Source organism: Plectropomus leopardus, chromosome 13 (genome assembly GCF_026936395.1).
Source record: "Plectropomus leopardus strain MGB_pleo_1.0 chromosome 13, ASM2693639v1, whole genome shotgun sequence".
NCBI classification, from domain to species: Eukaryota; Metazoa; Chordata; class Actinopteri; order Perciformes; family Serranidae; genus Plectropomus; species Plectropomus leopardus.
The window spans coordinates 19,398,511-19,422,017 of record NC_142188.1 but is presented as its reverse complement, the minus strand read 5'-3'; the positions used below and the strand labels follow the sequence as shown (position 1 = coordinate 19,422,017).

General features: G+C 37.9%; 1 protein-coding gene across 2 annotated transcripts in view; it reads right to left on the bottom strand.

Moving 5' to 3' along the window:
- Nucleotides 1-143: 143 nt before the first annotated feature.
- Nucleotides 144-23,507, bottom strand: part of lrrc1 (leucine rich repeat containing 1) — a 32,415-nt gene continuing 9,051 nt past the window's right edge. Inside the window, exons 1-14 of one of the 2 annotated variants that reach the window (XM_088086714.1) lie at nt 23,027-23,267; nt 20,092-20,209; nt 19,298-19,376; nt 16,192-16,281; nt 13,046-13,102; nt 12,892-12,955; nt 11,466-11,540; nt 10,910-11,054; nt 10,607-10,725; nt 9,679-9,762; nt 7,730-7,845; nt 6,381-6,553; nt 2,842-2,981; nt 144-1,568 (exon numbers count right to left, since the gene is read on the bottom strand). In XM_088086714.1, coding sequence (XP_087942840.1) covers nt 1,410-1,568; nt 2,842-2,981; nt 6,381-6,553; nt 7,730-7,845; nt 9,679-9,762; nt 10,607-10,725; nt 10,910-11,054; nt 11,466-11,540; nt 12,892-12,955; nt 13,046-13,102; nt 16,192-16,281; nt 19,298-19,376; nt 20,092-20,125 — 1,335 coding nt within the window. In that variant the 5' untranslated portion in view covers nt 20,126-20,209; nt 23,027-23,267 and the 3' untranslated portion in view covers nt 144-1,409. Of the gene's footprint in view, nt 1,569-2,841; nt 2,982-6,380; nt 6,554-7,729; nt 7,846-9,678; nt 9,763-10,606; nt 10,726-10,909; nt 11,055-11,465; nt 11,541-12,891; nt 12,956-13,045; nt 13,103-16,191; nt 16,282-19,297; nt 19,377-20,091; nt 20,210-23,026; nt 23,268-23,507 lie in introns of those variants that run through there. The other variant, XM_042501938.2, reaches the window with a different exon arrangement.

Below are 23,507 nucleotides of genomic sequence, written 5' to 3'. Positions count from 1 at the left end.
TTGATGTTATTTTTGGATATGGATAATAAGAAAGACCACACCCAATGTAGCTTGTTTTTAAAACTAACATTTTAAAGGTCAACTCAACCGAGTCTTTGATATTGTCTCTAAGGTCAGTAGAATTAAAAGGAATAAGAAACATGTTGTTTAGTGTTGCACTCGTTTTATTGATCAGTGGTTAAAAAGTCATCCAAATCTCAAGGCACAGCGCCCATGTGAGATCCGTTTTGTGCAGTTTGATCAGAAAATAATTAAGTACAATAAAAACCAACACTCGAACCAATTTCTCTGGTCCACTTTTTGCAATTTAAAAACAAAATAAAACAATTTATCATGTACCACGTAATAGAATTTGAGAAACGCTGAGAAGTGCATTAAAGTGGAACTTCTAACATTTTTAAAGGATGCCATCCTTGTGATACGAACCTCATTCTCACCGATGATTATTCTATACAGTACTCTGTTAAAGGGAGAGAAAACCTGTTTTAAAATATACAGCTGTTTTTGGCATCTATTTGGGAAAAAAAGCAGTGAAGCACAGCACATATAAATAAGACAGCATTGTTACTTCTGCAGAATTAGGTTGCAGATGAGTAAAGTTTGATGTGCAGTACTTAAATCCAAACTTAATTTATTAATTGAATCTATTAATTATCCCAGAATATGCCTAAATATTTAACAGATGAACAAAAAGAGGATTCAAGGCCATCCACTCACCCAATGACAATTAGATGGATTAAATAAGACATCAGTGACTGCGTTTTGTTCATTTCTTTGATTTTTTTTTTAAAAAAGAAAAAAGTACCAAGTTTGAAAAAGAAACATAAAGTTTAAAAATCTGCAACTAATTAAGAAATTTGCTATACATTTTATTTACATTTGAGCTGCCAAAAGGTATAAAAGTATCAATATTCACAAGAGACTATACAAAAATCCTTAATCAGTAGGTCCAAAAACTCCTGCTCTTATGTTTGCCCAAAATGTAAAAAGTATTCACCCAGTGTTTTAAAAATAGATATAGAACAAATATATATAATACATTTAAGAAGGTTTGACCATATTATAAAGATTTATAATAGTGCAACTACCTAATGTATGTTTTTAAAAAGAGGCTTTTAAAAAAGTAAAATCTTTAAAATATCTTTTTAAAAAGGAGCTTCTGTGCAGATTATTGCTGTAGACATTAATTAAAAAGAGGAAGGCACGGCGGCCCTGGGAGACTGAGTCAAACACGTTTTACACAGGACTGGAGATGGAGTAAGGTTACAAGCTTAGTTTAGTCAGAGGAGGGGTAGGCCACACCAGGATTCGTAGGTATAAGAAAAAAAAAAAGGGGAGGGGAGGGCTGCGGGGTTGTGCAGGACGACACTGCGAGACACAGGAGGTAAAAAACATTTCTGAGGTAAAGGTCACACAGACGTGGTCACTCTGTCTGCAGCGTTATTGACCTCGTTTTTGTTGGAGTCCAGGCCTTTGGCAGCGTTCATGTCGTTGCGGAGGTTCTCAGCTGTCTTCTTCATCGTCTTCAGCTCGCCGGGGTGAGGCGTGGCCCGGCGAAGTAATGTTCCCTGTGTGAAGGGAAGAGATTCAAATTAAAGGTACATTTGTTATATTTGCAGTCAAAAAGGTAATCACTGTTGCAAGTGATGAGTGTAAAACAGATGAGAGTAAGGACATCGGACTTCTTAATGAGTGACCCCCTTTTGTTCTGGAATTTCTGTGGTGTGTTGTATCCCGATCCATGTCCTTTTTTTTTTGTCTCGTGTATTAATTCTGTATGCCTTCCTTGTGAGATATATTCTGTCTGTCTTACCTGTCTGTACTTTATACGCGCCTGCTATGAAGAAGAATTTCCTCTTTGAGGACAAATTACAAAGATCATTACAAAGATAAATCTTTTTGTTTTAGATCGTTTCTCTTTAAAGACACAGCGGCATAAAGAGATTTTTTTTATCGTAACAATCCTTAACCTGAATGATAGAGAGCTCGATCAGGATAAGTTCAACTCATTTTTCATCAAGATATAGTGACTCAAAATGCGCTCTACCAAACAGTTGAGCAGGATGTTAAAAGGTGAGGAGTTTTCTTTGGTTTCTGTTGACTCTGAATCGAGTTTATTTAAATGGTGTCTGGTATGTTGGTTGATAGCACTTTCAAGGTTGTTTCTGGTTTAACAAAAGGGATCTTATTCTTCCATAAATTGCCAGACACATAAAATAACAATCTGAACCTGTCAGTTAAACAAGAACTGGTGTTCTTTTTGGAAGCAAACAGACAGTGCAAACATGCCCTGAGCGTTTACATTGCAGTCTGTTTCACTGCTGCAGACTGTACAAGTACCTAGATACTACAGCAATTTCAAATATTATTGACTCAATTTTTCACTTAGATACAAAAACATAGAAAAAAGGGAGTTCAGGTTGAAAGATACAGAAGTTACCCTGCAAAAGTTTTCACATAACTGAGCATCATGACAAAATGACTGAAGGCATTTTCCTTGTGAGTAGCAAAATGTAACACAGTAATGTTAAGCCAAATAAGCTTGTTCGCAACAAGTTGAGCTAGTTAAGCTAAATTGTGAACGAAAAAATTGAATTTAGAGGTTTAGCCATGCAGATGGCAAGGCTCTATGTCTGTCCATCACTGTGGTCCCCACTGAAACATCTGAAAAACCATAAAATGCATTTCTATGATATAATTTGTGCAGACATTTATGGTTCCACAGGATGAAGCACAATGAGCAGGTTCACATTATTGGTTTGTGAGAAGTATAATAGTATTTATATGACAGACTACAGGATGGATCACTGTGAAATTTGCCCTTGAGTATGCTGGTCTCACCTTTTCATCATCATCATCCTCATCATCATCCAGAAAGTGAATGGCACTGATCCTGTTCATGGCTTTGTTGTCCCACGTGTCGTCTGCCATGTCATTCACCAGACTCTCCAGGGCTCCACAGCGGGCTAGATTATCAGAGCCTGGTTTTCAATAGAGACAACACTAAGTGTGTTACTGGAATTCATGCACACATCAAAATGCTCAAATAGAATTACCGAGCGCGAGGCGGAGTGAATATTTCAGCAGATTAAAATCAATATGGTTGTTACGATTGCTTCTACTCAATCTGCCAACTCAAGAAATGAAAGCTGTCACACAACCCAGCGCTCATAAGAGAAAGCCTGAAACTGCCAGATCACAGTTTCAAATCCCAGCTTAGTCACAGGCTTACAGCAACACAATCTTCCCTGCCCCCAGCCTCAGCCTCCCTCCAACCTCCGCCAGTCTTATCTACATCTCTCACACGACAGAGAGATAGCACGTCACGAAAAAGAAAGTACATTTTTCTTTAAGCCAGAAGCAAACATCTTTTTTAATGCAAAATACAGTGAGAAGCAAGGAATACTTTGCAGGGTATCCCCATAGATTTAAGTGCAAGGCTGTGAATGACAGCAAAGGAAGAAAAATTACAATAAACTGTTATATCAGGCAGAGATAGAGTCAGCCCTTAGCCGCATCTCTACACCCACTGGAAGAGCTTTTAATGGCAGCAGGCCAGCCGCTGCTAAGCCTCTTTAGCTGCCCAATCCACCGCATTTCTGAAAAACATAACCAAGGAGGGCCTCAAGGGACAGGAGAGGCCCTGATCTGTTATAGGCTGTGATCCCTTACAGGGACTCATAATCGACAGATACTGCAGGGGAGGATCAGAGGGCGCAGAACACACTGTGCTTCCCCAAGCAGATCATGTGATAATGTCATCAAAACTGCGGGGCACTAAATACTCGGAGACGATGCAAGAACTGATGAGGAATATTACTCAAATGTCGTGATGTTGGCACCAAGTAATTTCACTTGAGAAGAAGCCAAACAATGAAGGAGGATGGAGACACTGATCTACTTGGATGTATACAAAGGGAACTCACGCAAAGAGTCATTTCACGAACACATTAATTTCAGTCAACCAGTCTGGTATGAAAAAAATATCTACAAGTGCTACTGATTATGGGCGTGCCATATCATATCATTCACGATGATACCAGTATAATATTTAACATGAGACATTTTGAGAGATATTTGTACCTGAGAAAATGACCCACTCCACATTTATACTGGTAGTAGTCCATTCTGATAGATATTTGTACCTGATGACCTACTTAACATTTAACTACATTTATAAACGTAGTAGTCCATTCTGACAGATATTTGTTTGTTGGTTAAATTGTGTAATAAGAGTGGTGTGGCTCCTTTAGAGACAGAGCAGTTTGTGTATGTGTAAGCTTATGGTGTGACTGGTCTAGCAAAAGCGTGCGAGCAGGTGATATGAGTGTCAGTGATTGCATCAGGATACACGGAGCAAAGCAGAGTAACAGGTCTTCATCTAGCAGTAAAAGTGGTCAGATTAGCAGTAACCGTGCTGTAAGTCAGTTTCAGTTTCAGTTAATAAATGCTGCTTCTTCTCAAGACCAAGTGGAGCTCGCATGTGTTGCCTTCCAGCTGCTGGTTACAAGTGAAAGGAGCAATCTCCGCTGTGCTCGCTGACAATAGTCAGGGAGCTGAAGCAGGTATATTTAACAATTGGTTAGGTTCAGGGTAAGAATATTAGGCAAGCCAATCAGACACAGAGGAGGGCAGGTCATCCTGAGACTGCCCCGCAGTTAGCGCTCTGCTAACTTTACTGTGGATAAAATAATATAATCGTGTGGCTTTTCTAGGCTTTCCAAAGTGCATGGATTAAATTCGGATAGTGAATTCAGTCATTCCACATTGGTTGTGCAGCGCTAAAACTATTCATTCTCTCTCTTAGCGCAGCAATCGATGGCTGAAGCCACATCGAGGGAGAGGCTCACTGCTTCAAACTGCAGAGGCAGTCATGCAGGAAGTCACAGACACAATGTAAGCAGTCTTGTCATTTTTTAAAATAAAACTTCTTGTGCAGATTATTTTGCTTTACTTAATAAACTACGACGCACTATGACATACGGACGTATGTACGTGTTGACAGTGTTGTTTTTACTCTCATTGCCACAATAGGGGATTGCTATTTCAATTACTGCAGCAGGGAAAAGGCAAGAAGGTCGCAGGTTAGGTAAATGACCATTGTACCACCATCCAAAAAGAAAAAACTGCAACATGCAAACCAATTCACTTTTTCTCAACGGAGCCAGGAAGCAAATGGGGAAGGAGAATTAAGAAAGATTAAGAGCATCAGTGAATTATCTCACTTTGATCATGGTGTACTGCTATTTTGTAAATACGTACAGCTCACCCAGACATCCTCTCCTTGTTGTGTTCACTTTGTTTTAAGTTTTCAATATACAGAGTGGACAAAAGTTTCAACACAAATAATGAACTTGCAAATCCCTTGTGCCATTGGACTGAAGCCAACCACACCAATAAGTCATCCCAGGCATTGCGTCTGTTAAGGGTTTTTCCGTGTATCACCGGGTCTGAAAAAAATTCTAAGCGAAGCACTGATACCACACCAACAAGCCCGGCTGAAAGCGATATTGCCATCAGCCAGGAGCAACTTCAGTAGTGTGGAATCAGTGGCTTGAGGATCTGAATGTTTTATGAATAGCCCGGACTTTTCAGACTTTTTTTGCAACTTGCTGCTCAGAGTTCACTGTCAGCAGCTCTGAGCAGCACGGCATCTCTCTCGCCATGCACACACAGGAAGCTGTGTCATCAGGAGCCTGTCCAAATGTAAACCTACCTGATTTCTGCAGCACGACATGAAAACTATACAGCCTTTATATGAATGTTCAATAGTCATCATAACAAAACAGCCAGTCAGAATAAATGCAGGTCTATGTGTGTGCGATTTGGGGATGTCTGATCATCAGCGCTGAGTGACACACACTAAAGCAAGAAGAGTGGAGGAAAAATAGCAGCTCATACTGTTCCCAGTGGAAAAGAACTCAGTGATTTTTATATTATGCTATTCATATATATCGAAGACAGTTTTTTTTGTATTTGGCAACTGTTAAAATGTGTCATTTTGATCAATTTTATCTGTTGTAATATTATGTTTTATTCAGAATGTTAATCTATTCTGAATTACTGTTGTTTACAAACTAAAGAACTGAGATAATTTTTATTTAATATTTGACAGTGAACTACATTTTTGTTGACATGTACAACTATAACACTTACTCAGCTGCAATTTTATGTTCTTGAAATTGATGACAAAAGATTCTCACTATTTTTGTCACAACATCAAGAATATTGTTATTGCAAAAATACCCTGAAATATTGTGATTTTTACAGCCATAATGGCCATGGCTATTTCTGATAATACCAATTAATCAATACAAATTCATGAAGGTTATTCAAAACCTCTGGGGATTTTCAGTCTTCTGCTTGATGAAAAACATTACCTTTATTGTCTGGTTCTAATGGCTGTTGAGGCAGCAGCACGCAGGTGAGCACCTTCTCTCCCGAGTCGGGATCCTCGTCGGTCTGGAAGGTGAGGAGAGGCTGCGACTGGTTTTCTGACATCCATAAGGCTTTCAGTCGTAGCGTGGTCAGTGACATGGGTAAGTGGGTGAGCCTAAAAACATGAAGGATGTAAATCACTAACATGACACACGTGCGGGTTTGCAGATGTTTTGACAATGTGGAGGAGGGAAAACATTTTATTTAACATTTTTATTTTGAACATGGTTGTGTGTGACTAAAGCGTCAGCTGTCGCTCCAGCTTTCTCTGAAGACAAAAATATATAGTGACAGAGACGCTATTAGTCTTGTTAGTAGAGAGCAGAGTCAGCATTAGCATAGTTAAAGCTTTGACAGCAAACATGGAAAGAGTGTGCAGTTTTTGGATGTGAACAGGACCCTGGAGCTTCTTTCCACTATCTACAAAAATCCTGCACTGTAGAAGATATCACTGTTTCACATCCATTAATGCTGTGTCGCTGCAAGTTAGCCTACAAGCTAACAAACAAAGTAAAGAAATAAAAGATGTTCATTAGACTTACCATTTCAATTTGTCAGCTAGTCACCATTTTGGTGCAAAACAGACTCCTCATCTGAGTCTGGGTCAAACATGTATGGATGAATCTCAAACGAAACGCTCTTTCACTGGTCAAACTAGCAAACTAGTCTTGAATAGACTGATCTCCACACTTCTTGGAGTGCTGTGCCAGCATTGGAGAAATCAGAGAGCGAAACCAAACGCAAGCAGCAGTCGTGGGTGAAGATTAGATCCGCAATTTCTCAATGAGGAAGAAAGGATCGATCTGCTCCTGGTGCCTTTTCATATGTATCTTTTTCGCTTTTTTTATGGGAAAACCATGTTAAATAAAATATCAATAATAGCACAGTATGTTTTTTAGACTTAAAAACATATCTGAAGGGATCTATTAAGATGATCTATCAGGGAAAAAAGGTGACATATTACCAGCTTGCAGTTGTATGCCTCGGCAAACTAGTGAAGTTGAAATTACAGTTTACATCCCCGACTGTCTAGACCCATATGTGGCCATGACAGTTTGAAATTTGAGGAAATTCTTCCGAGGCAATCTTGAGATATGGTGTCGATGGAATGGATGGAGAACTCAAAAACATAATGCCTCTGGCAACAGCTGTCGCAGGCGCTGAGGCATGAAAATCTACTTCAAATAATGTATCAGTATTTGGTTTATATTTTGCTTTTTATCATTACTAAATAATTTCAACGTCTTAAAATCACTTGAAAAGGAAGATATGATTGTGTTGTTGAAGGTACCTGTTTCCAGAGACATCGAGCACATGCAGTTCAGTGGCTTGTGACAGCTCTGCCGGTATCCTCGTCAGCCTGTTCTCTCGTACGCAGAAGACATTCAGACCACTGCAGCCTCCGATCTTAGTAACAGAAGAGACAACATGATTAGACAGCATGTCAGTTGTAGTGCAGGTGTCCTGTGTAGCATAAAGACATGGTATAAGCAGACATGCACACACACATGCACATGTGTGTGAGTGTGTCTCAGAGGAATTTTGTTCCCTTGCTAATAAAAACTGAAAAATAAATGCACGTGTCTATAAAGCTGCCTTTTCAGCAAAGCCAGGACAAATGAAACTAAAGCAAATCCACTGTCAGCATTTGTGCACTTTGTCCTAGAATTAGTGATCTCAATGGCAGAGCAGTTAAATGTCAATGGGATGTGGCAGAGCGACCTAAAATTAGGAACAATTAGGCCTATGTAGCCAGACAAAGCAGAGACTTGATGGGCCAGCTCGGCTGCAGCTGTAATCCATTAATCTGCTCAGACACGGACCTGAGCAGGATGCAGTTACTGTAACAGAGATTCATCATGTTAAAAAGAGCAGGTTAAGCTCATCATCTACACAAGGTCATATGATTGTTGCATTCATGGAAGCATCAGATAAAAAAATCAGCAATTCTATGACAAATCAAACACATTATTTTGTCTGCTTTCATGTAAACACAGACAAAATTCAGCTGGGAACATGTGTTATGAGCAACCAATCAGCAATCAATAGAATCCATACAACTGGGCCAATGGTCAAGTCGCTCTCAGAAAAGCACAAATCGATACTCGTGCCATGGTTACACTGTGATTGTCAGAGATGTCATGCAATGCTCGTTTGAGAAAATGGTGACGGCATCAGTTCATTATCTAGGCCAACTGTTATTTTTCTCCCAACACTGCACTCTTTGCATCATTAAGACACAGGGGCATTGTACAACGTCTGAAGAAGCCTTTTAGATGAAGCTTTAAACCAGGCAGGCCTTCACTTAAACAGACAAGAGGTTTAGAGAAGAATGTCACATACAAACACAATGGAGACACTCAGAAACAGAGCTGAACAAACCAGAGGACTGAGCAGAAAACGTGGAACAAAAGAGCTCGACAATTGACAGCATTGTTGATCCAAACGTGAATGAACTTTAGACGGTTTGAGCCAATGAAAATCTCAGCAGCTGCATTAAAGAATTACATAACAACAAATGGAGTCTCAACTTAGCAGCATTACATCAGTGTAATCAAAACAGATTCCATTTGAGTGAAGAAGAAACTGTTTTATAACTACAAGCTTAATTTATTTTCTGTTTTCAATGATTTTCATTTTTGTTAATTTAAAACCAGTCCTCTTTTCAGCACATCCTCTCTCTGCCATCAGTCAGTGCTGGACTGGATAGCTATCAACCTTACATTTTTATCTTTAAAGGTCTACTATGTAGGAATTAGGGATATCTAGCAGCAAGGTTGCAGATTGCAACCAAGTGAAACTTCTCCCATGTGGCTGAAGAGAAAATGCACATGGTCCTGTCAACAGTCATCGTTTCATTTGTCTTTTCTGGGCCACTGTAGAACAGCATGATGGACTCCATTGAAGAGGATCAACTCTGAATGTATGAATGGCTAATTCTAAGGTGATGAAAACACACCTTATTATTTTCAGGTGTAAACTAATGAAAACATAGTTATGAATATTATATTCCTTTTCTGCAAATAAACATCCCTAAATCCTACACAGTGTACCTTTATGGGAAGAAAACCCACACAGTTTTCATCCTCACAACTTTCAATTTTGAGTTTTAGGTCATCAGTTGCTTCTCGACACACTTCAACTTTCACACACTTCACTTCAAGCCCCACATGAAAACAAGGCTTTTTATCCTGAAATTAAATTTGAAATTAATGATGCTGGTTGATATGAAAAGCTTACCTCCTTAGGTAACGACGTTAGCTGGTTTCTGTCACAGTTGAAGTTGGAAAGTCGCTTTAATTTCCCAACACTCCTCGGCAAACTCTAATAAATTAATCACAAATGATTAGAAAAAACATAACGAGTTTTAAATACACTGTAAGCTTAAAAATATACAATGCAGGATTCTCATAAAAATGTTAAGACCCAAACATAATTAATCCCTCTCAATCAACACTTATGACCCACTCGAAATCTAACGCAGTGCAGAGACTCTGCTCTCTGCCTGTATTTTCTTATTTTCTGCGTTGGGGATGTTTGTGGTGTATACATCTACAGCGCTCAGGTGAAGTAAACGGTAGCAACCAGATGCAAGACCAAAAGTAGCAGGCTTTTAAGAGACACAGCACAAGAGCTAATATGAGGTTGGTTTTTACTTTCACTTATGCTGGCGAGTGTGTTTACAGGCAGTAACTGACATATCCTGCACAGTATGCATTTAAGAACCACAAAGGCACAAGATGAGCATTTCCTTATCTCATTTGTCTCAAGTATTCCAATCACATTCAGATGTTTTACATCTCAATGTTAAATTATGGGGCTGTGCTAATGTTTTCAATCAGTTCAAAAGTATAGCATATGAGGCACGCAGCTGTATGCGTCTTTGCCTGTTGAATGATACTGAAGAGGGTGTGATGTTGATGCAGCTTAAGGGTACAAACAAGCAAATATCCATATCAATAACAATTTGGTGTGATTTATGAGGATAAAAGCTTTATCCTTTCATTATACCAAAACTATTCTGAGATTTGTTGCTGCTGTCATATTGACTATTTTTATGTTCCATTTACATAGAAGCAGTTCGTGAAAATGAACTCTGTGGGTACTGCTCCCATAATGTTTTCTTTAAATTTTAAAAGGCTTAACAGTAATACAGTTGCAAACACACCTGTATCTGGTTCTCTGTGAGCACGAGTTCAGTCAGGCTTTCACAGTTGCCAATGCTCTCTGGAATATAAGTTAGCCTATTCTGATCTACTTTCAATATAGAAAGTTTCCGTAGTTTTCCTGTAGAGAAAGAAAAACAAATCAAAATAAACGTTTTTCAGACATGATTAACAGGCTGATGAAGCAGTTAGTGTGATACTGTGGAAAATGTATGCTGCCATCTTGTAAAAAGTATGCCAAAACATACTCAACACAAGCTTGCAAGATAGCAGTATCATGCTAATTACGCATTACACATACTTACCGATGCTTTCTGGTAGAGCATCAATGAGGTTCTGAGACACCAGCAGGTCGGTGAGCGACACCAGGCCACCTAACTCCTCTGGAAGTCGCTCCATTTTGTTTTCTGACACATCCAGACACAACAGGCTTTTCATACTGCCCATCTCCTACAATTCAGAGCAGAGACTCACGGTAAATGTGGAAGCATAATAATGTGGCAGCACATAGAATCTATGCATTGCCACATAAAATCTCAGGAGTTTGTGACATTAGATATGTGACCAGTGATTATGTTAACATGTCATTATATTGTAAAATTCAAATGAATCTCTGCAATACATTTGTGCATTTTATGTTTAGGCCAACATGACTTAAAGACAAGATTTGTCTCATTATGAGGTGAATAAGACAAATTTTCATTTTCAAAATTGCATTTTCTAATGTATTTGAACACATATTAGGGTGTGTTATTCAAAGTCGTACATGTACATAGCAGTTAAAATTCTACAGTATAATGCATGGTGGAGATCTGATTAAAAACAGAATATCAAATAGGAGAAAGAAATTGATTAGCTTACTGCAGGGATTTCAACCAACTGGTTTCCATCCAGCCACAAGTCCTTCAAGCTGACAAGACAGCCTATTGACTCTGGCTGTGTGGGAGGAAGAAATGTAAGGATAATAAGAGAGAGTCAGGAAGGGAGAGACAACAAAAGACAACAAAGCAGAATAATACATCCTGATCGTGATAATCTACTTACTTTTTCCCCATAATTCAAATATCAAACATACTGTACACACACAGCAAAGAGTACTAGAAGCCAGAGCTTTAAATGTCAGCTGAAATTATTGAAAACATGGTTCCTTAAATCTCCCATATACTTCTATGTGTAGTTCTTTTCCTCCAAGATTTTACAACGCTTTCTTCAAGAGGGTATCTTATTACTTTTTCTACTTTTTATTAGTCAATTCAGAGATTACAGTTAAATTTTACCATGGCATATGAAATGCAAAAAAACATTTGGCATTGTATGTATTCAACATTTCTTTACTATATATATTAAATGTGTCAAAAGTATGCCAAAACAGTGACATTTTAGAACTGTACTAAATATCAATTCTAAAAAATGAGAGCAAACAAAAAAAAAGTCAGACAACATCCAACAATGTAAAATAACTGAGTGCAATGCAGGGCTGCACAATATATCTTCTTTATATTATCATCCCTCTGTCAACTCGCACTATTAACCCATTGCAAAAGACTGTGACATTGCACTTTGAATATAGCAATAATGTATTAAATTACATTTTGTCCATAGGTGCTATTTTGTCTGATACATGCCATGCTGATAACTCTCTGGCCAATCAGACAGAGCCCTTGCAGTTAGGTGTTGTCTGACTGGTCAGAATCTGCACACATGCAAGTGAGGTTTATTCAGCTAGTGCTAACGTACTACTCAAGATGATCGAAGGAAAAACGTCTGACAAGATGAGAGAAGACGAAAGTGTGAATGCCAAAGAGAAAGTGGTGACTAAATAAAGTATGTACGCCGTCTGGTAATATTTTGAATACAGAGGGGACGACATGGCACAAACACAGGTACCGTGCAAGTCTGAGTTGAGAAATGGGTGCACTTTTCAATTTTCTTCACATCCTGCAACCTTAAGTCAATCTAGACACAACTGAGGAATAAATTCAAAATAAAATAAAACCCATAAGGAGTTATTTCTTGACAGCCTGACTTTGCCTCATCTGTCAGTAAATCATTCACCCTCAGAGTCTGGCCGCTCACATAAGATTACATCTTAAAACCAAAGCTCAAAGCAGATGGCTTTCCTCCCATCTGGGTGGTAAGAGGTGAAAGCTGTTCTCGAGGGATGCTAATCTACTTGGACGTGACAAGAAGAGGAAAATGGGAAAAGTTTGGTTCTGCTCATTTTGTGAGCCATATGGCATTCATTTAAATAAACAAGCTCCCCAGCATCCAGAAAAAAAACACTCACCAAACTGTATAGTTCATTATTTCCTAGGTCGAGCTCTTCAAGCCTGTGAAGCATAGATAGTGACCTGCGGATAACACAAGAGAAAAAAAAAATTAATTGTTAAAAAAAAATACAACAACATATACAGTATATTGACAGTAGCTTGAATACTCACTCTGGTAGGAATGTCAGCAGATTTTCTCTGAGTTCTAGTGATACCAAATTGGAAAGGCTGCAATGAAGGACAAAAAGAGACATGATTACATGTTTCTGAAAATACCATGAAAACATGAACTGCAGTTTCTATACGACACGGGTAAATGTACATGATGCTCTGAGTGTTTCTACAACAAAGAGTTTTTAATGAAAGCTAAAAATGGTTGTAAAATGTCTCTTTGCGATCAGATATCTGAAAAAAAGGAAGTACTTTGGAGGTGTGTCAGTCTTATCAACGCTGTAAACTGCGGTGGCATAAACAACAGCGGAATAGTTTAAATGAAGAGCAAAATGTCCAAATGGCTATCAAAGACCAAAGTACAGGCTTATCTTGTTGCAGCGCTGCTTATGTACGTCTCAGTACTGTACACGTACCCAATTAATGGAGGGTTTTATGACAACACACAACTAGTACAGTACAAAGTCTGTCTTCTTGATCTGAACACAGACTAAATAACTGAGCCTTTGTATGGTATCAGAGATAAACAAAAAACATTTCCATCATAATGTCAGCAAATAAATGTCTGACTGAACCAAAGGGATTAACAGAATCTATGTTTCTTACAGACTGACCCTCAAATGTGACAACATGAAATACAACAGCTACTTTTCCTTAATCTTGTTGGTGTTTTTCATTCACCACGGCAAACCGCTGAGCCAGAGATTAAAAGACGGATGATGAAAACAACCGCCTAACTGCATCAAGTATCTCAGGTTTCTGTGGAAGCCTTTTTTTTTCCTGTCAGAAAACATTTCCATCTCAGGAGATAAACCACTGATGTAATTTAACCCCTTCAACATTAATCTTATCCACTTCTAAAAACCCAAACCATGTTTTTCATTACCTTCTTACCCTGACAGAGAGCAGGCCTTACGTCTGTGCGTTATGTAAGACAGATATGGGACATATGTGGGGCACATGCCGTACCAAGAGGAAAAGGGTGTTAGGAGATCTCTTGAACTCAGCGTGACTTTGTTGGAAGGAAAAGGTAACCCTAAGAGACTGTGTGCAAAATGTAGACAGATTCATCACTGCTGCCTGTCTGTATTCAGTTTGTAGCTGTTGTCATGGTAAAAAAAAAAAAAACATGAGCAATATGAAAAAAGGCTGTTTTTGCCAACTGGGTCGTCTCCAAATGTAGATATCTGACAAGAGGCGTGATTTTTCTGAGATAAATCTTTTCGGGGGGTACGGCAAAATAAATTCTGCACATATTAAACACTGTGTTGCTAGGAAGCGCATGGCTTGCAGGAGGGCAAAATCAAATTAAATGTATTACTACATTTCCAATGCAATATTCAGGTCAAAGCATGCAAAAATGTTATCCTCATTGGCCTTGTTCTTATTGCTTTAAGGTTTGATTTAACATTTTGAAGAATACGGGATGTCTACAGGTATCAGACACTTAAATTTAATGCTTTGAAAGACAATTTCAAGATGATTTTTAATCAAATTTAAAACTGGATTATTGGACAAATCATCTTTTTCTTATGAAAGCACTGCAGATGAAGTATAGAGGTAAATCTATGTGGTAGAGGCAGGTTTTATGTAGGAATGTGTGTGTTAAGTGAGTAGGTTAATCTACATTTGACAAGATCAGGTTTGTAATATTTGTAACATCAGAAATGTGGACTTTCACACAGAAGACCTTGACCCATTTAACGAAAAGAAAATAAAAGATGGATAAATGAGATTAGATAAATGTCTGTGGCAATTAAGACCTCCCAAATTTAAATCTAAGACTATTACTACCACTAGACTTTTAAGGCCTAATATTAGTATAACCCGCAAACACCCTGAGAATATGTTACAACCACAGAAATATCCTTAGCAGTATAGATCTTCGTCAGAAAATCCATAGGTTTTGTATCTTGCATGAAATCTAATTCTATCGTTAGGTTAAATACTGTAGATCATCAGATTAACACTAAGCCTAAAAAGCCCATCTATAAGTAGCATAGTGTAATTTCATGGTCTACAATCGTGACTTAGGATCATTAAAGGAGCAAAAGGAATCCTTTCTTGAATCACATTCAGGCTCTCATCCACCAGACATGCATCATCCCTTAGAGGTTACGCAGCAATCCGAAATTTATGGCACCCCGGCAAGCCAAGACAAATCTCTGTTTAGTTTAGCTCCAACTGTTTGAGCAGTTATCTAATGGTTAAAATATGCCATCCAGAGCTCTGCCAATAATCATTTAAAATGTACTACTGGACAACGTCAGCATAAGTTTCACTGTAGCGATAAACGTCAGAGAAAAGTGCATTTAAAGAACATTTGTTTGTTGTCATTAATACCATGTGTTTTGTTTTTTAACCAAATAAAGGGTCTGACTTTTTCGAGCAGTTAAATCCTAGTATAGTTTTAATCAGTCAAATGTCTGGAAATCGACAATATTTTTTTAATAGTTTTATCCCTCAAAACTTATCCCCGTGAGGGTTTAAAATTGTAGTTTCCTTGAATTCCAAACTTCCACTAAAAACATCCCTTGTGGCAATTTGACCTAAAAGCACATAGTTGTCTTATTAAATCCAATTATAACTGAACTCAAAAAGCAGGGAGACCTCATAGGAATGAGAATGTTGGCCAGACATGCCTCCTCAATACAGCAGATTACTCACACAATTTGTTTTGTTATGAACAGAGACAATGCAGCCAAAGACAGGACGCTGACTGATGTGTCTCTGAAGAGCAAAGGTTGGTGTTTTCCCCCATGCAGTAAGTTAGAAGAAAAGATTATGATCAGGGGAAAGGGAGACAACGCAAATGCACTTTGAAAATGTCGCCTTTGAGGCTTAGTGGTTTGAGCAAATATCAACTTTTTTTTAAAACAAATTAAATTGCTTCAGTATTCTTTTCATGATTAGTGAATTAAATTAACTTATAGGTTATATTTATGATAATCCAAACAGGACCACAAAGGCTGAAGCAAAGCATGAGCCTAAGACATGCAGAGAGACAGGTTGGACGTGGCAAAGCCGCTTGACGTCATCATTACATTATACTGTATGCACCTCGGGCTGCTATGAAACAGTGTTTTACCAGCAAACACTAAATTACACAATATGTCAAAACAAGTATGACGAGTACATTTACTTACTTTCCAAGGTTATCTGGAAGAACTTGCAATGAAATATCATTGATGGAAAGGCATGTTAGATTCCGTAGCTCTGGAAAGCTTTCAGGTAATCTGAAAAAAAAGGAAGGCATCAAAGTGAGATGCTGGCAGAAACGTGTGTGCACCGAAAATGATTTAATCAAAATGCTTTAAATATTTCAACAAATATTTTGATATCAAATTGTGGATGACTACTGGACTAGCATTTTATAAGCTAACAAGAAGAGATTATTCTAATTAGATGTTGCTTTGTTTGTACAGCGACTGTACTGTAAGTAATGTTAAACAAGAGTTCGCCATACTTCAGTCATAAACTCTTGATAAGTTGATGTAACTTATCGGAGTTTGCTTCAGTTCAGATCTTTTGAAGTCGGGTTGTATGAGGTTCTTAGTCAATAGTCAGTGTATTAGCTCCAGTAGATGTCAGTCAGCACACCCCAAGTTTGGAGAAGCAGGCAGGAGTAGCAATATTGACAATATTTTTTATTTCGACTTTCAACCTTGTCATCAGATAGCTATTTCCAACAGGGAAGCCGTTGGCAGCGTCAGTTCTTCATCTATCCTCTCATCAAAGCAACCAGACTTCACTAACAAAAACATTCAATTTAGCTTGTTGAACACAAAAGCTGCTGATCTAACGCTGCTTTGATCCGTTAGTTAGTTTGTGTAATTGTGTGACTTTGGTGAATCCAAACTAACAATTCAAACTCTTAAGTCACACAATTACACAAACTAACCAACTGATTGAGCCAGCATTAGACCAACAGCTCCTGTATTCAGCAATATTAAATGATGGCTTCAGTTCCCTGTTGGAAATTGCTGTCTGAGGGAAAAGTAAAGCAGCAAAGATATTCTAAATACAGAACACTTAAAACTGACATTGAGGTGGGCATTTTTGTAGGTGGAAAAAATATGTTCTATATGCCGTTATAAGGCATATAAAAAAACAGCTGCAGAATGTGCAGCTGTCGTGTAAGATTTATAATACACTGACTATGAATAAGTACCTCATACAACCCCACTTCAAAAGATACAAACTATCCCTTTAACACAGCTGTAGAATCTAATGTTTTAACTTGTATTTGAACATTAAAACAGAACAACTGCAGGGTGCTGGGCAGTGATTTCACAAAGCATTTGGTGAATGGTTGTTTTTCAGTATGGTTTAGTTACATCAAATGCACACAACTGCGACACAAACAAACCATGATATTAGCAGCATACAGGACAAAGCAATAAAAGTCTCTGAGCTTAAGTCTCCTGAAAAAGGATACTGAGTGCCTATATTTTCATTTTCTAAATGGACTCATTATTCAAGACAAACAGGCGACTTGCACACTTTATTCTGTCAAGTTTTTACTTCAAAAACCATTATCCTCTTAAATATTGCAGGCTGGCCAGATGGGACTACTTAGATGCTCATTGTGGTCACACTTTGATCAATAGCAGCAACAACAAAATAATGCTTCTCCACTCTTGGCGGCAGCTGTAAGTGTACTTGTAATTGTCTTTGAGAATCCCGTATAAATGTGGGCCAGTGGGATAAAAAAAAAAAGGCTGCTTCTGCTCTAACCATTTTCTTCAAAGACATTATTGAGAAGGGGTCTGAGCCAAATCCATTTGAATTGTAATAATTAACAAAGCCTTGAAATCAGACAGCTATTATATATTTCTTAAGGATGGAATCAACAACTGGAACCCGCCATCAATCCCGACATGACTGTCCCGTGACAACAGAGCTAATACAGACAACTAAATCATAGCTATTTGAATTTTTTGACGCATATCTGTCAAGACAAAATTGTGTCTATATTTTCTCAGCTGTGATGAACTGAGAAAAACACAAAATGCTTATTTTCCATTTAGATATCATATGTGAATATACTTGTAATTTATCACATTATATTCCTGCTAACCCAGAGTCGTAACTGGAGCTTTACTATCAAACTGTTAAACTAGGACTGATGAAAGAGTAGAGAATTGGTTGCTACTGTGGAAAAAACAGTGTTTCTGTTTGCATGCTTGTGTGCACTTTAAAAGTATTGAACACCAATGCCTTTGTAATACTACTCATTCTGGCCTCCTGAACTTTACACAGCACAGCAATGTGTTTTTTCTCCCCTGCTGAGGTGAAAATTAGACCTAGTCTCACCAACGCGATGAAAAGCCCATTATGCATAATCTGCAATTTGTCAAGGAGAGTGTCTGGATGTTCATGACAGCAGGGAATCTTTAAAAAACATGCAATGCAGACATTGGGAATAGAAATTCCTCTCCACAAGGAAGATACATATGTTTCTAATACATTTAAATATGTACTCCCTGCTATTGTTATCCCACCATTTTTTAATCTGGATGAATGGGCCTGTGTATTCACGAGAAAATAAAGTATCAAATCAATATGAAATGTGAAAAGTATGGTTTTAGCAACGTAACAAACCTTGACAGCCAAATATTTTAGGAGACCAACATTTAGAGGAACACGTAAACTCCAAATGACCATTTGTATATCAATTACTTGCTATGTGTTTCACTGAATTTGGAGAGAAAACTTTCCTGCATGCCACTACAGTGAACAAAGAATCCAAAAAAACAGAGGAAATTCTTGATGAAGTCATAGAGGACGGTGTTAAGTAGCAGCAAAACTACATCAACACATCCATTTAAGAACACTCACACAAGTCATGCAGTATAGTCCAAGCCTCATTAACCTGTTGTATGTTCAGTAACTCCCAAACGCATGCATTTACACTAAAACGCCACTTCCACATTTACAGTGTCGCACCATGACTGGATAAATAAATCTTGGATTACACTGCATGAGTTTTGTTAAATGTTATTAACAGATGTTTTGATATAGTTTTGTTGTTGTTTACAGAATCCTCTATGACTTCTATCCATAAAGAATTTTTCCCATTTTGGACTCTTTATTCACCTGGGAGGCAACATTGTTTTCTTCAATGTAAAACAGTGTCAGTAATTGATGTGCTATTATCATTTGGGGGGTGAACTATTTCTTTAAATGTTACTGATGAGTAATTTGTTTTCCTTTCAAAAAAAGTCAAAACAACATAATCTTGAGGATTACCTTGTTAATGGATTTCCACTGAAATCTGCCACTTGGAGGGCTTTGCAGTATGAAATGCTCTCTGGAATTTCCATAATATCTGAAAAAGAGAAAAGACACTGGTTACAACACTTCTTAATTCAAAATAAACAGAAAATACAATCAGCCGTAGTTAATTAATACATGTTAAAATAATACATTTATGACAGTGACATTTAATGCAAGTGATAAACAACAAAAACAAAACAATAATAATTGTGCAGATCTGACTGAAAAGAAAGTACTTTGTGGTAAATCTAATATAGGATAAACCTAATTATTCAGTAGTTATGTTACCCCAGTCTCACTCTTAATTACAATGCAATTTTTACCCAAACAAAATAGATTTCCCTTTACTTAAAACACTTTTATTTAATTAGAATTAAACACAAACAGCACTATATGTTAAATGTTTTCATGTACTTTCTTTTAAGTTCTGAAATTGGTTTTGTTCTGCAGCCACACCTGTCAACAGTGTGCTCCTCTAAAGGAATATTCCTCTAAAGGAATATGTTCGAGTTAGGAGGCTTGCTTAATGCAAACCATGCTTTATTTTTATGCCTGTTTGTTGCTTCATAAAGGAGTAAATCTGTCAATGTGATTCATTCGCTGAACTTAGTGCTGCTTTGCTTAATTGTAAACATACATTCTCACTGATATGAAGAAAATGCACAGAAACACAGTTATAAAATGTAGTTTGTAACAAGTGGGTATGTGCTATAATATCCTACTATCACTTCTACTATTTTGGCACATCCGTGTTTATCCCTTCTTACCATTTCGAGAGACATCCAGCTCAACCAGCTGCATGAAGTTTGCTATTTCTGGTGGAAGTCTCTGGATCTCGTTGTCACTCAAGCCAAGTTTTCTCAGTTTCACCAGCTGGAAAAATGGCTGAAAGGTGAAAAAAAAGAAATGCATATTCAGCAAAAAACTTTAAATGGTTTCACATTTTAGCAATGTTCTTGGACAACAGGTGCATGCTTGAATGAGCACAAACGTAGACCTTTGTTAGGGCAAGAATTCCTAGTTAATATTGTTCACCTGATATATCAATATCATATCTGAAAATTGTGATCGGCTAGTCACAATTGCATTGTTTTTATTTGTATGCTGATTCATACAAAATACTTCAAAGCAAAAAAATGCTCAGTCTCAGATCTTTTTTTGGGGAGTGAATGTTACTCTTTTGAGGATGCTACAGTAATTCAGTCAAATGCACTAAATTTAGTAATACACATTTATTAAATTTTTACTGAATATAAATGTGCATTTGGTGGCAAAAACAACTAACTATTTTATGTTGTTATTATCAAGTCAAGTCCAGTCTGGTGTAATCAGGCAAACAGATAGTTAAGTTGTGATTCCAGAATTATAAATCCTCAATGGAAGCAGTCAGTTCTCAGTCTGTGTCTTGACATTATACACGCTATGTTATGGTAACTGCATGGCTGCTCTTAACAGATGAATAACCTCTTGTCACAAATGACATTTTGACATGTCACAGCAGGAAAAGCATAAGAGTAAATAATAAAATGAATGATAGCTCGCAGGCTGCAGCACTAACTACACAATGACACGACTGTGAATGACTAGAGCATTTAACTGGAACCAAAAGGCAGAAAAAGACTGAGGTTTCATACTTATAATGGATACAATGATGAGAGCCAGACTGCAACCTTTACATGATCTCTTTCATTTCTGTTCCATCAGCTGCAAGGCAATAAAGACTTTTGTTTACTTCTTATTATATTTTTATCCCAAAAGACAAGGGGACTATATTGACTTGGACATGAATCTTTTTGTTACCTCTGGCTGTATAACTCTTTTGGGATTCTCAATGAAACAATGACTATTTTCCCCCTCCACTTTCAAACTTTGCTACATTTGTACGACCTTAAATAACTGCAGACATGTCCAGCGGCATATTGAAAAAACACCACCTGTTTTAATGAATAGGGAGGCATCTCTGTAGCGCCACAATGCTTCATTGATCATTTATGTTGGGACCCATTTGACCTTCATCAAAAAAATTGCACCTTCTGCGATTTGGGTATTCCACTTGGCAATGTTTATTCGATAATATTTTGATTGGCAGCCCAAGGGTCTCACAGTAAAATCCATATATTTTTATTCATCAGTATTCACCATGGGTGTCTAACAGCAAATATTTGCTTTTTGTCTCTCAGTCAGAAGTGTGAGCTCTCTTACAGACACCTTTCCTCTCTACTGTGCTTTTCTGACACCATTAGACTAAATGTCAGGCCTAAGATTGTCAAATACAAATCACAGAATTGTTTGAAGAGGTGGTGGTCACAGGTTGCTGTCACTAAGTAAATACATAATCTTTGCCGACAACTTAAGTGAAAGAAAGATCCAGTTGGCACACTAATTTAATAAGCAAAAGCAATTATCACAAGCAGATACTTGACGCCCAAAACAAGAGCGGGCAGAACCCTGCCCGTGCAGTAGTAAAGCAGATAGCTAACAATACTGCTTCAGGTTCGCTCGATGATTTGGCACAAACAGAAAAACCAGGCTTGTGAATTTCCCTTCTGGTCTTTGAATTTCCCCTGCAAGTGCTAGTCATAAGGCAGCTGGTCATGAGGGCTTATCCATGAATGCAGCTGCTAAATACAAACATTTCTCATTAAATCAATAACTTATGTTGACTGTTATATATGCTCTGTGCTCATTTCAACTGTATAGCCCTATTCACATGCCCATGTGTGTTGTGTTTTATGTGATACATTCACCCAGATTTCAGCAAAGTCAGTATTTTACTCTAATTTACTGAAATTACCCAAAATGCTGTCAAAACTTTCATTTATAATTGCCAGCACTGTCTCTGTTAATCTCAGCCAGGAAAGAGGCACAGACACAAGGTGCAGAGAAAACCAAACCTAAATGCAACCCCAAATCACAGAAATGTCAACTGACATGGAACTAATATAATCACGTAACCTCTGTATTCAGTGAAATAAGATGGGTAATTTGAGATGAAATTTTAACTTGACAAAAGTGTGGACATGGCAGACTAGCAAAGAATTAAGATCACAGACAACCACCACAATTCTTACAAGAGGTCCCCAGGTACAACTAGTCCCGTGCAAATAGGACTTAGGCTATGTCCGGTATGTTGCAATCGCATACTTTAAAATGTTGCTAAATAAACAACTTTGCTGTCTGTTCTTAAGCACAAAAACCTGTTGCACTTGTTTCACAAGGAACGCAGCAGTGCAACACAACTTGTGTCCTCAAAATATAGATTCGTTCCTATTTTTCTGTAAGTTTTATATACTCTTTTATGCTATAAAAATAGGTCACCCTGGAATCTATTATAACCAACATGAAATCAAGCTGCAACGGCTTTTAACAATCACTTGTTAACCTTTCAAAATATTTTACGCGGTAGGGCTGCAACTAACGATATTTTTTGAATTAATCGATGAATTGGATTTTTTTTTTTTTTTAAATAGAAATAGTAATAAAATAAACTTTTTTCTCTCCCATCATTTTGACAACAGTGCAAAAAGTGCAGTGCATAGACGGCGGTTGCTTGAACATCCCTGAGCTGTCAAAATAATCTTACATTATAAATAACTAAAAAATCAAATATGACACAATTCAAAGACTAAATGTTGACAGCTTTTACAACATACGTTTCCTTACTTTAAAACTGAGCGTACATCGTTTTTCGTTGAGACTTACCCTGCCATTAAGCTCTCCTCCTCCTCACTTTCGCTTTCGTTTTAGGTGCTGCATCATCCACCATCAACCGTCGTGCTCGCGTGCCATGCCGTGTCACTTTTGCGTATTTCGCAGTTAACACACACACACACACACACACTTCCTTGTTTTGCATAACGTGAAGTGCTCCCAAACTTTTGAAGTTTTCGCACGAAACGTTCTCGCTGCCTCCGCCATGACTCCTCAAAACACCGACTTCCGTTCCGCGCCTGCCCTTTTCGCGCATGCGCATGCAGTCCGCCATCTTGGACAGGTACATACGGCAGCCTCACTTGGACAAACCAGGCAAACAGGTGTGTCAGTACCATGGATGTATTATCCATGGATGTATAACTTATGTATTATAGTTACCGCCTGCCGATCCATTCTGCGCAGTACGCTATCTTGGACAGTTACCTAGGCAGCCTAATTAAACGGGTGTTTCATGTGTTTATAAATATAG